At 49.5% G+C, this 13,023-nt stretch overlaps 1 protein-coding gene and 1 long non-coding RNA gene across 5 annotated transcripts in view; one reads left to right on the forward strand and one right to left on the reverse strand.

Moving 5' to 3' along the window:
- Positions 1 to 13,023, forward strand: part of EDAR (ectodysplasin A receptor) — a 96,461-nt gene that overhangs the window by 72,197 nt on the left and 11,241 nt on the right. For 2 of the 4 annotated variants that reach the window (XM_014730851.3, XM_070234981.1), the window contains exons 6-11: positions 3,089 to 3,172; positions 4,615 to 4,743; positions 4,851 to 4,925; positions 5,213 to 5,285; positions 6,421 to 6,577; positions 7,779 to 7,839. In XM_014730851.3, the coding sequence (XP_014586337.1) occupies positions 3,089 to 3,172; positions 4,615 to 4,743; positions 4,851 to 4,925; positions 5,213 to 5,285; positions 6,421 to 6,577; positions 7,779 to 7,839 (579 nt within the window). The remainder of the gene's footprint in view (positions 1 to 3,088; positions 3,173 to 4,614; positions 4,744 to 4,850; positions 4,926 to 5,212; positions 5,286 to 6,420; positions 6,578 to 7,778; positions 7,840 to 13,023) is intronic. The other 2 variants (XM_014730852.3, XM_070234982.1) reach the window with 1 other exon arrangement.
- On the reverse strand, positions 1,733 to 4,651 carry LOC138917638 (uncharacterized). Its single transcript, XR_011425898.1, has 3 exons — positions 4,556 to 4,651; positions 2,983 to 3,228; positions 1,733 to 1,792 (listed from the first exon to the last, which is right to left on the reverse strand). It is a non-coding gene; the product is annotated as an uncharacterized lncRNA (long non-coding RNA).

Raw genomic sequence — 13,023 nt, forward strand, 5'->3', positions numbered from 1 at the left:
CACCCTGCCTCAGCCACAAGCCCCGGCAGAGCAGGACAAGAAGAGACAGAGATGACAAACGTCCACAAACTGAGCCTATGAATATTGTTCTCCTGGCAACGTAGCTTAAGCTCCCTTGAGCCCCTCACCAAACAGATCAGCCTCGTTTTCAGTGTCCGGTTTGCTTTTAAAAAAGAGATCAGGTTCTGCTTGAGCTATGCCCCATGTCCTTTTTTCTCCCATCACTGGATGAAGTGTGATAGGCTGCCCCCAGCGCAGGGCAAGGGGGTCTCGAGACCCGCAGCCAGCTCATGGCAGAGGCTCTCAAACGGCCGCCCAGGCCGGAGCAGTAAGAGGCTGCCGCCCACTCTGAGCAGCTGTGGTGAGACTGGCTCCTTCTCCTGAGGGGCTTGCACCTTGCCACCAGCATGTTCCCCCATGGGCCACCGGTTCTGAGGCCAGGTGAGACAGCTCCATTAAAAAGCAGAGATTGATCATAAGTTTGGGGTGGGAGGCAGGCTAAGGCTTCTGTTTATCCTCCAGAAAGGCAAAGAAACCTGTCTCTGGGCTCTGGACACCAGCAGGGAACCACAGGTGTGGGGAGTCGTCATTCCTCCCCAGCCACCCACCACGGCCCACGTCCTGCGTTCTTGCTCCCTGTCCCATCACCGGCCGCCATTCCAGAAAGAAGAAGTGAGGCCCAGGGACACGAGCTTGGCGGGCTGGGGTACAGGACATGCCCGCCTCTGTTCTGAGCAGGTCACCTCCAGGGTCTCTGTTGATTGAAGGCACCACGGGCTGGCCTGTTGCTGGTGCGCATCCACCCCTCAGCACCCCTCTCTTTTGGTGGAAGAGCTGAGAAGCATCCCAGTGACCAGCAGTTGAGAAGAAAGAAGGAAGGAGGCGGGAATCACAGAACTCATGGTGCCCCACAGAGGGAAGGGACTGCCCGTCCATTATGTGCTGGCCTGGGTCGGACCCATTCCCACATTTGAGGCAACACTGAAGGTGACAGAGAGCAGGCTGAGGGGCAAAGGCCAAGAGCTCAGAGAAGTAGTCCCTGGGCTCCAGAAGCACAGATCTCCAGAGAGGAGACATGCTGTCTTTAAGAGCTCTGACTAAGCAAGTGCTATGTTTTCAGCAACATGGAAACTGCTCCAAGTTTGGGCTGGAGGGGCAACAGGATGGTGCCAGTGGCCTCCTTGGGCTCCCAGGTCAGCCTGTGCCCCGGGGGTATTGAGGAGGGCATAAGGAGGTGGGCTGTCGCCTCCAGAGCCTGCGTCTTTGCCCGTCAGCCAGCAGATGACATTGCTCACGCACTAGCATGTCTATGCCGAGCCGTGGGCTGGCCCTGAGCTGTGCGGCACCTCCCAGAAGTACAGTCACCCGAGCAGCAAGGCCTCAGCCTGTGCGTTCCCACCACAGCCCCGCCATGGTTCACCTGTAGGGTATGCTATTGTGTCACACAGTGGAAGGATCACCAGTTTGTGACCCTGCTCCCCTGTGACCTTCTCTACTTGCTGGACACAGACAGAGGATAGCTCAGCAGGACTTTCGTGGTCACCGCAAGCAATTTAGACATACCGCTCACAGAGCAGGCGTCTGCGTTTCTCCCGAGAACCTTCTCTTAAAGAAAACATCCCCGTTTCTCACGGAAGCCTCGCTGGAGGCTGACCAGGGTCCAGTGAGGATGCATTCCTCCTTGCTGGGCTGGCTGGGGGGCCAACAGTGCTGATTCCAGGGAGGCACTTACCTGTCCTTGCTCAGAAGCCAGTTGGCCACAGGGCACAGCCACTTCGTGAAGATTCCAGAACTGGTAGAGACCAAGCGAGACAAAGAAACTTATTTGAAACATGACCTTTTGTGTGTGTGTGTGTGTGTGTGTGTGTGTGAGGCAGATTGTCCCTGAGCTAACATCTGTGCCAGTCTTCCTCTATTTTATGTGGGACGCAGCCACAGCATGGATTGACGAGTGGTGCTAGGTCGGCGCCCAGGGTCCAAACCTGCAAACCCCATGCCACTGAAACAGAGCATGCGCACCTAACCAGTAGGCCATCGGGCAGGCCCACGTGATCATTTTTATTAATTGCAAAACTAAAGTCTGGCCTAAAGGAAGGTTAACCATCAGGATGTCATCTTTTCTGTGGCAGAACATTTCTGTTTGTTTGTTTAAACTGAACAATTCCTTAGTGAATCAGCCTCCATGTCACCCCTGCTAAGTGACACTTTTTACATAGAAGGGGAGTTTTATGGATCACAGTTTTGAGGGAAGGCAAAGCTCATCTCCGCTCTTAAAACAATTTGGTCATTTAATATTTAAAAAATGTATCATAGGAAAAATCCTAGAGGAAAATACACCAAAATGTCAACTTCAGACTGTGAAGCTGTGGGTGATTTTTTTACTTCTTTCTTTTCCAATTTTTTCCAGATTTTTAATAATGAGCATAAATTACTTTTATAACTAGAAAAAGTTTTAAAAACACATCCCTGGGCCAGCCCTGGCTGCCTAGTGGTTGAGTTCAGCACGCTCCACTTCGGTGGCCTGGGTTTGGTTCCCGGGCACAGGCCTGCACCACCCATTTATCAGTGGCCATGCTGTGACGGTGGCTCACATACAAAAAGAGGAAGACTGGCAACAGTTGTTAGCTCAGGGTGAGTCTTCCTTAGCACAAAAATAAAATAAAAAAATAAAAATACATCCCTGGTCTATGTAATTGAGAAACTACTCAAGTATTATTTTCCCCCAGTGATATTTTTGTATACACACCCTTTTCTCCTCTCTCTGGACTGCATATATGTCATCTCATTTATAGGAAAATTGAGTTGGTGAGGTTTGCAAACTCTCCAGCACCTAGTCTTTAGTTTTAGCAGAATTGTCTATCAGATGTGTCTTCTTATTTAAAGAGCAACCACCCTTGAGAATGCTTTTTAGGGATTATTAAATACTCTAAGAAATTAAAATGTTTCCCCTTCCCACATCCCCAGCTCATTCATAATCCAGACCTCCAGGTCGCTTAGCTCTGTTGCTGCATCGTATGCTTCAGTCTTGGAAGGTGGGGCTGGAGAAGGTCATTTTGAGGAAAGCACGGTGACTTTGTTCTCTCTGCAGGCACGGGAGCCACCTCGGGAGTTTCTGCCAACTCCCCCAGCACCTCTGGCAGCACCCTCCCTCCTTTCCAGCGCGCCCATAAAGGTACGGAGCATACAGTGGTGTGATGTTCTGGAGGCCGCCAGCTAGGAGGAAGGGGGCTGGGACGAAAGTGAAGAGGGAGAGAGGTGATCATCAGCAACGGCTGCAGAGCCTCCCGCCTCATCTCACTCCCCGCCTGTGATTTAGTCATGCGCGGTGCCCCAGTGGGTGGGAGATAGTAGTTGTCTCTGCAAGGAGAGGCACTGCTCACCCCGTGGGTGTCCAGGGCCCATTAGCATGCGGTGGCAGTGTTCTCATGATTCACATTCCCCGTGCTCAGGGCGCCAGTGGTGAGGGTGGGAGGGGAGACCAGCTTCCTGGGCTTTGGTCAGGCCTGACATCCACAGCAATTCTGTTGCTGGCTTTCAAATAAACCTGCTGATCTCGACACTTGAATATTCATTTCTAATAACTACATTTCACTCCCTAACCCCTTAGGGATGGAAAGGGTTGAGGGCCTCAAGGTCCACGGGTTCTCAGAGCAAGACCTCACTTCGGCTCGCCCTCCCTCTCGCACTGTTTAGTGCGGGCCGTGATCTGAGCATGTTTAAGGCCTGGATCTCGGGGAGGCTCTGGTACCCTCACGATCCCTTGTGTGCTCAGTAGCCCAGCCTCGGCATCGCCCTACACCTGCCCCTCCTGCAGCTGCACACAGCGCGTCAGGACGGAAGACTCTGCTAGAGCACGTGGATCTCACTTGCCCCACGCCGGGGGAAGCAGCACACAACACAGAGAACGTTAAACCATTTGTATTACCCATGCCCAGCATCCAAAGGCTGAAACTCCCCAAATGACAGCCTGAGGCCAGTTTTCCTGCAGACACACCTCACCCGGGAGGGCGGACAGCTGTGCAAACCGGTGGCCCTTTGGCGCTACCACCTTGGCGCCTCCTTTCCAAACCAGGCTGCAGCCTCCCTCAGACAGTCCAGGTGCCTTAGAGGCTGTCCCCGTCCCATTTGGGTGCTGGGTAACCTGGATCCCGCCTCACAAGAACCAGGATCCTGATTGCTTATGTCCGAGAATTAGAACAAGTGTCAGGGTGTTTTACATTCAACAGCAGGCAGCATCAGAGAGCTGAGCAAAATGCCAGGAAGAGGCTGTGTGGTGTGGGCAGTGGAGGAGAGGCGCACCAGCCTCCGCGCCGCCTGTGCCCAGGACTGGGATTAGTACGCTGAGGTTGAAAATGCAGGAGACATAAAATACAGCCAAACCGGGAATAAAATCTTGAGCCCTCGAAGGTGACATTTACTTGGAAACGACTTGGATGGAAGTGTCTTCAGGACACTTTTTTCCTGGGCCTTTCTTCTTCTCCACATCCCACCTCCCCCGGGTCCCAAAGTGGCAGAACCAAAAACAAGCTCCCCAGGCACAGCCAGCACCCTGAACCTGGCGTTCTGGAGAGGTCTGGGTCCGCCTCGGTCACTGCCTTCTCTCCCCGACTCCAGCAGAGCTCTCGAGCCAAGGACACCTGGCCACGGCCCTGATCATTGCCATGTCCACCATCTTCATCATGGCCATTGCCATTGTTCTCATCATCATGTTCTACATCATGAAGACAAAGCCTTCTGCCCCAGGTGACCACTCCCCAGTGCCACACCCCCTCCCCCTCCCCCTGGACAGCTCCGTCAACTTACCCAGTCGGTGGGCCTGGCTACTCACACCCTTCTCTTTCTCCAACCAGCCTGCTGCACCAGCCAGCCCGTGAAGACTGTGGAAGCCCAAGTGAGCAAGGAAGAGGAGAAGACAGAGGCCCCAGGTCTGCAGATGGAGCCCCCGTGAGCACGGCTGTCCACGTGCAGGGTGGATGTCACCTGCCCCTCTCACCACTGCCCCAGCAGCCTGCTCCTCACTGCTTAGGCTCTTGTGCCGCTTAGAACAGAGGCCGCAGGAAGGTGTTGGCGCACCCGCATTGCGCTAATCCTAGGGCAGTGTGGTTTAGCCACCGGGCGGGTCTGCTAGGGAGGAAGCAAGCAGGGGGAGGACGAGCTCAGAGCTGGAGCCCGCTCTAACTCCTCCCTCCCCAATCTTCCCGTTTACCTGCAGACGGTGTGGTGATTTTCTCTGAGAAGGACGAATTCGAGAAGCTGACGGCAGCACCAGCAAAGACAGCCAAGAGGTAAGTCAAGCTGAGGCAGCCACTTGGCCGTAGCGTGGGTGGCCCCCAGCCCCAGGCTGAAGTCTGGGGTCCTCATGGGGTCCTGAGCAGGAGGGGAGCTGGGCATGCCAGGCCAGGAGTGCAGCGAGACGCCTGGCCACTGCCTGGAGGCCGTGCTGGGGACGGCTGCAGAGGGAGCACCGGGCCTCGGCCGGCCGGCGGTGTGAGGGGCAGTGGTCAGTGGGACAGGCGTGCTTCCTTCTCACTAGCTCTTGGGTGGGGACAGAGGCAGGCCTGCCAGCTCCCACGGAGGCCCTGAGACTAGAGGGCTTTGCCCATCGATTTGGTTTTCTTTGTGACCTCCTGCCTCTAGCATTGTGTTTGAGTGTGGCTTCCTAAGTGTATCCCACTTACCAGCAAATACGATTCTTTACAAGGGGAAAACGTCTTCAGCCAAACAGCAGAAAGCAAGCAGGATGCCTATGAAAAAGGATGCTGTTTTTCATGTATTTGAAATGATTTGGAGAGTTTAAGCTGTAACCCACAGTGCCTAGGTCTACGGACCCTGGCGGTGAGGCCACCTGCCTTCTTGTGGGATTTCCCAAAGCCCCTCGCAGGGCCTGCTGAGGCCCCCACCCCTGATGCACACGTTCCAGCCAGGTCACCCATAGTTAAGAGGGGGCTCTCCAGGCAAGGCTCCGTTCGACATTGTTCTCATTGTCCCAGAGAGCCTGCAGGGTTGGGGCCGGCCACGTAAGCTTGTTTGCTGACTGAAGACGCACAGGTGAACTTGGTGCTCATCTGCACTAAATACAGGGAGCTGTAACATGTTCAGGAAACCTCTGCTGAGCCAGGTGAGGGTGGAGAGGTGAGCAGTTGCCGGCCCCCCCCGCTGGCGGCTCCGCACCCTGACGAGCTCGCAGGGCACCCTGTGAATCCCCTCGCAGCACCTGTTGGCTGCCCTGCACCCCGGTCCCTCATTCAGAAGGGAGCAGAGAGCGGAGCTGTCTTTCTCATCTTGTGTCCGTGCCCACGAGCTGCTAAGTAAGAACTTGAGGAACAAGTCACAGCATCCCGATGGTCTCTGCCGCTGGGAGGACACGTCGGGGCTGCCCCTTCCCAGGCACCCTTGAGGACCGCCCTCTTGTTTCCACAGCGAGAACGACGCTTCATCGGAGAACGAGCAGCTGCTGAGCCGCAGCCTGGACAGCGACGAGGAGCCCGCCTCCGACAAGCAGGGCCCCCCTGAGCTGTGCCTTTTGTCGCTGGTCCACTTGGCCAGAGAGAAGTCGGCCACCACCAAGTCGGCTGGGGTGAGGCTCTGGCGCGCCCTCCACGCGTTCACGGTGCGGGGGACAGGTCGCAGCCACGCGGCCCAGCCGGCCTGTCTTACCGACCTGGCTCCGCCGCGAGCGAGGGGCTTCTCCCACAAGCTCAGGCCAGGAAACCGAGAGGAGGTGACAGGTTTAAAACAAGATATTGAAAAACAGTAAACAGTTCTTTTATTATATAGCTTTATAGAAGAAAATGAAAAATAAGCAAAGAGAAGAAGTTAAAATTACTTGGAATATCATAGGACAGGAAAAACCTTTGTAAACATACTGATGTATAGCCAAGTAGACAAATACATACATGTATGTTTTATATATAAATAAACATAACATATATTATATATAAATAAACAATATATTTCAAAACAACTATATAGATAGATAGATACAGATAGCATGCATTTTTTGCGTAAAAATGGTCCACATGGTTTGTGACCTAAGCAGGCCATGGTGGGGGCGTGGGTGGAGATTGGCACAGCCCTGCCCCAGGCAGCCTGAGAATCTATCTTGTGGTTCACCGGCAGCCTGGTCCAACCCTCAGGTCAGCTATGTTTCTAGGCAACACTGCTCACAGTAAACACGTCCCTGATTGGGAGGACAGATCTGCTGTGGGTCCTGACGGGGACACCATGCTCTGGGCTGCCCAGTTCAGCGACCCCTGTAGTGGGGCCTGTCATTTGCAGGGGCCCTGGAGGCCTGTGAGTTGTTACGAGAGATACTGGCTCTGGCGGGGCGTGGGACCTTTCATCTGGGGCTACTTCAGCCCCCGCCCATCGTGGGCCTCCTCTCCTTGCACCGAGCCGCGTGCTCTGGGGAGAAAAGAGCACCCGCCCAGCTCTGTGGACCGCTGCATCAACAGCTGCAATACCCCAGGCTGCCCGCTGGCAAGCTGCGTCCCCTGCATTCATCCTTCCAGATAGGCTGGCGCCAGGAGTGGCCACTGGCTGTCTTGTGAGTCTGAAAGGCCAGCGGAGCCTGAGAAGCAGCCCCAGTGGGCTCTGAGAGCATTTGAGGTGGATACCCAAGGAGAAGGCTTTGTCCCTGCGACTCGGGTGGGATGCTCCTGTGAGGACTCAGTGCAACATCCTGATTGGAAATCACGGAGAAGTTCCCTCTGCCCACACTGAGATGGAGGATTTGGTTCTTTTTCCGAAAATTAACATTCTCTTAACTTATTTCGCAGATTCAAAGTCGAAGAAAAAAGATATTGGATGTGTATGCCAATGTGTGTGGAGTGGTGGAAGGTAAGCACGCAAGGACCACTGGGCAGACACTCCCCCTGGACTTTCCCCAAGGACCTTCTCAATGGTCAGCAGGGGGAAGGAGGCCCTGACGGAGCCTGAGGCTCCTGTGAGGGACCCAGAAAGCCTCTAAATTACCTTCTCATTCACTCAGGAGGTAAAAACCCTCATCCCCGAGTTCCAGGACTTTCCCTGGCTTCCTCAGGCGTCTGGGTTCCGTCTCACTGACCTCTCTCCACGGACTCCCCCGTCTGGCCCGGGGGGTGGGAGTGGAGCCTGGTGCCTGCTCCTTCCTCCCCTTGGGCCGAGCCCAGCACCCTGAGCCTGCAGCAGGCTTGCTGGTTGGGTGCTGTCTTGCCAAGAAATAACTACTGAGGATGAGTTCCAGCGGCCAGGAGCTCCACTCAGTGGCCTGCTGAAAGGTGGCTGCCCTCCATAAATGCTCGTGCCCCAGGGTCAGCCCGCCTGACCAGCCTGGCATGACTGGGGCCGTCGGCTGCCTGGCGGAGGAGCGTCTGAGATTGGCATTCTGTCACCCAGAAAGCTCTCTGTTCCAAAAGATGTCTCTGCTCAAAGAGCCTATACCCCAGGGACAGTGGTTTTCAAATTAATTTTAGGAACCCCACAGGAAAGAGCAGCCCCTCCAGTGAGACCAGGCGGGTGAAGATCTTGAAGCCTTGTGCACTCAGCCACCCAGGGCCGAGCCCCTGGGTTATGGCCCCAAGGGCTTGCTCACACAGCTAAAGCCCAGAGCCTTGGCCTAGGTGTGCCTCGCCCTGGGTGAGTGGTAGAACCCCCTGGAGAGCCTTGTACCCTCTCTCTCTGCCCAGCCCACACCGCCTGCCCCGAGATCCTGATCTAATTAGTCTGAGTGAGTCCCAGGCATCAGTGTTTTCTGGTTTTTGTTTTATTCTCTTTTGGTGAGGAAGATTAGCCCTGAGGTAACATCTGTGCCCATCTTCTATTTTGTATGTGGGTCACCGCTACAGCATGGCTGCCAAGTGGTATGTGTCCACGCCCGGAATCCGAACCTGCGAACCTGGGCTACAAAGTGGAGTCCACCAAACTTAACCACTGTGCCATGGGGCCAGCCCTCTGTTTTGTTTTTATTTTTTTATTTTATTTTTTAAAGATTGGCACCTGAGCTTAACAACTGTTGCCAATCTTCTTCTTTTTTTTTTAAAGATTGATACCTGAGCTAACAACTGCCGCCGATCTTTTTTTTTTTTCTGCTTTTTCTCCCCAAATCCCCCAAGTACATAGTTGTTTATTTTAGTTGTGGGTCCTTCTAGTTGTGGCACGTTGGACGCTGCCTCAACCTGGCCCAATGAGCAGTGCCATGTCCGTGCCCAGGATCTGAACCAGAGAAACCCTGGGCTGCCGAAGTGGAGCACACGAACTTAACCACTCGGCCACAAGGCCGGCCCCCTGTTTTGTTTTTAATTAAACTTTTTCTTTTGAGATCATTGTAGATTCACATGCAGTGGTAAGAGACAATACAGAGAGACCCTACATACCCTTTACCCAGTTTCTCCCAATGGTTACGTCTTGCCTAACCATCCCTAGAAGTCACACCCAGGACACTGACATTGATACAGTGAGGACAGAGCCCATTTCCATCACCACAAGGATGCTCAACTTCCCTGAGCCCCTGGCAGCCACTAATCTGTTCTTCAATTCTATAATTTTATCATCTCAAGAACGTTAGTGGAATCATGCAGTGTGTAACCCCTTGCAAATGGCTTTTCGCACTCAGCATAATTCCCTGGAGATTCATCCAGGCTGTCACATGTAATGTAGTTTGTCCCTTTTTATCCCTGAGTAGTAGTCCGTGTTAAGGATGTACCACAATTTGTTTAATCAGTCATCCATTTAAGAACATCTTGGTTGCTTCCAGTTTGGGGCCATCATGAACAAAGCTGCTATAAATATTTATGTATAGGTTTTTGTGTGAACATAAGTCATCATTTCTCTGGGATAAGTGCCCAGGAGTGAAATTGTTGGGTCGTATGGTAGTTGCACGTTTAGTGTTTTAAAAAACTGCCGAACTGTTTTCCAGAATGGCTGTACCATTTGTATTCCCATCAGCAAGTATGAATGATTCAGTTTCTCCACATCCTCCCCTGCATTTGGTGGTGTTACTATTTTTTATTTTAGTCATTCTGAGAGGTGTATTTTGATATCTCATTGTTTTAATTCGCATCTCCCTAATGTTTGCACATCTTTCTATGTGGTTGTTTGCCATCTGTATGTCCTCTTTGGTGAACTGTGTCTTCAAATCCTTTGCCCATTTTCCAATTGGACACATTTTCCAACTGTGAGATGATTTTTTTGCTGTTGAGTTTTGAGTTTGTTTAATATATGTTCTAAATCGTAGTCCTTTGATGGATGTGTGGTTTGCAAATATTTTCTTTACTTTGTAGCTCATCTTTTCATTCTCTTAATAGGGTCTTTCAAGAGCAAAATTTTAAATTTTGAGTCAAATACATCAAGTTTTCCTTTTATAAATTATGTTTGTAGTATCAAGGCTAAGATCCCTTTGCCTAGCCCGAGATCCCAAAGATTTCCTCCTATGATCTTTTTTCTAAGTTTTATAGTTTTTGTTTTACATTCGAGCCCACGATCAGTTGGAGTCAATTTTTATATAAGACACGAGACCTAGGCCGAAGCTCGTTTTTTGCCTGTAGATGTCCAATGGCTCCAGCACCATTTGCTGAAAAGGATGTCTTTCCTCCACCGAATTGCTTTAAAAAATCACCTTGAGCATGTTTGTGTGGGTCTGTTTTCTGGGTTCTCAGTTCTGTGGCATTGATCTATGTGTCTGTCCCTCTGCAGGTACCAAATAGTCTTGACTCCCATAGCTATATAATAAGTCTTGAAATCAGATAGACTGATTGCCCACTTTACTCTTTTTTTTCAAAATTGTTTTAGCTATTCTAGTTCCTTTGCCTTTCCATATAAATTTTAGAACGATTGTCCCTATATCTATGAAATATCTTCCTGGGATTTTGATAGCAATTTCATCAATTGAATTTTGATAGGAATTGTATACCAAGGTTTGTGGAGATTTGACATCTTTACTATGTTGAGTTTTCTAATCCATGAAAAATGTATGTCTCTTCATTTATTTAGATTTCCTTGGATTTTTTTCATCAGCATTATGTCATTTTCAGAACACAAATCTTATACATATTTTGCTAGATTTATACCTCATTTCATTTATTTTTTGATTGATTGTAAATGATATTTTATTTGAATTTCAATGTCTTTATATTGATTGCTAGTATATAGAAATATAATTTATTTTTGTATTTGTCTTGTATCCTCTGACCTTGCTGAACTCACTTATAAGGTCTGGGAGTTTTCTTGTGGATCCTTTGAGATTTTCCACCTGGATAGTCACATCTGCTGATAGGAACAGTTTCATTTCTTTCATGCCTTGTCTTGCCTTATTGCACTGTCTATAACTCCCAGCACTGTGTTGAATAAGAGTGATGAGAATAGAAATCCTTGCCTTATTCCTGATTTGAAGGGAAAGCATTCAGTTTTTCATCATTAAGTATAACGTTAGGTCTAGGTTTTTTGTAAATGATTTACATTAGTTTTGTGAATAGATTACATTAATTCTTAAATATTGAACCAGCCTTGCATCCCGGAATAAAGTCCACTTGTCATGGTATATAATTCGTTTTATATATTGTTGAATTCTCTTTGCTAATATTTTGTTAAGGATTTTGCACCTGTATTCATGAGGGATATTGGTCTGTAGTTTTCTTTTTTTGTACTGTCTTTATCTGGTTTTGATATCAAGCTAACACTAGCTTCACAGAATAAGTTGGAGAGTGTTTGCTCCTTTTCTGTTTTCCAGGAGAGACTATGTAGACTTGACATTAATTCTTTGAATGTTTGGCAGAGTTCTCCAGTGAAACTATGTGGGCCTGGAGATTTCTTTTTTGGGAATTTTTAAAGCTACGAATTCCATTTCTTTAATAGTTATAAGGCTATTCAAATGATCTAGTTCATATTGGGTGAGTTGTGGTAATTTGAGCTTTTTTGAGGTATTGTTCTGTTTCATCTAAGTTGTCAGATTTGTGTATGTAGAGTTGCTCATCGTGTTCCCGTATGATCTGTTTGATGTCTGCGGAGTCTGCAGTGCCATCCCCTTCTTCATTGCTTGATAGTGATAATTTGTCTTTGTTTTTACTCTGTCAATATTACTAGAAATTTGTCCATTTTATTGATCTTTTCAAAGAACTTTTTTCTCATTCACCTTTATTGGTTTTCTCTTTTCAATTTCATTGATTACTGCTATTTTCTTTACTATATCCTTCCTTCTGTTTACTTTGAGTTTATTTTGCTAAGCTTTTTCTAGGTGCTTGAGATGGGAGCTTAGATTATTGATTTGAGACTTTTCTTCTTTTGTAATGTATTTATGATGTAAATATCCCTCTCAGGATTACTTCAGCTGTGTCCTATAAATTTTGATATGTTTTATTCATTTTTTTAAACTTTTTTTTTTAAGATTTTATCTTTTTCCTTTGTCTCCCCAAAGCCCCCTGGTACATAGTTGTATATTCTTCATTGTGGGTCCTTCCAGTTGTGGCATGTGGGATGCTGCCTCAGCGTGGTTTTGATGAGCAGTGCCATGTCCATGCCCAGGATTCGAACCAACAAAACACTGGGTCGCCTGCAGCGGAGCACGCGAACTTAACCACTCGGCCAAGGGGCCAGCCCCTGTTTCATTCATTTTTAAAATTTCCTTTGAGATTTCCTCTATGACCCATGGATTATTTAGAAGTGTGTTGTTTAGTCCTCATACCACACCAAAGGCATCACCAGTGGTGCAAGACAGAGGCCTGCTGAGTAGTGGAGCTCCCACAATGCAGTGGGAGGCCAGCACTGTAGAGTTACTCCCAGGGCCAGTGGCTGCCGGTGACTCCTCCCTGCCTGGGAAGCACCAACAGCCTTTGGTTCCGGAAACACCCATAAGGAGGAGATAATCCCACATCTTTCTTCCCTCCACCCACACACACAAAACAGAAAGGAAAATCAAGGGAACTAGTGGGAAATTAATAAAGGTCTCTAGAAGCAATTTGAAAATAGACCGTGTCTTTAAATGCATTAACTCCAGGGGGAAATAAATGTAATGAACCAAATTCAATCCCTGCCCCCTAAAATAAATAAATA

The sequence above is a fragment of the Equus caballus genome, chromosome 15 (genome assembly GCF_041296265.1).
Source record: "Equus caballus isolate H_3958 breed thoroughbred chromosome 15, TB-T2T, whole genome shotgun sequence".
Taxonomy (NCBI): domain Eukaryota; kingdom Metazoa; phylum Chordata; class Mammalia; order Perissodactyla; family Equidae; genus Equus; species Equus caballus.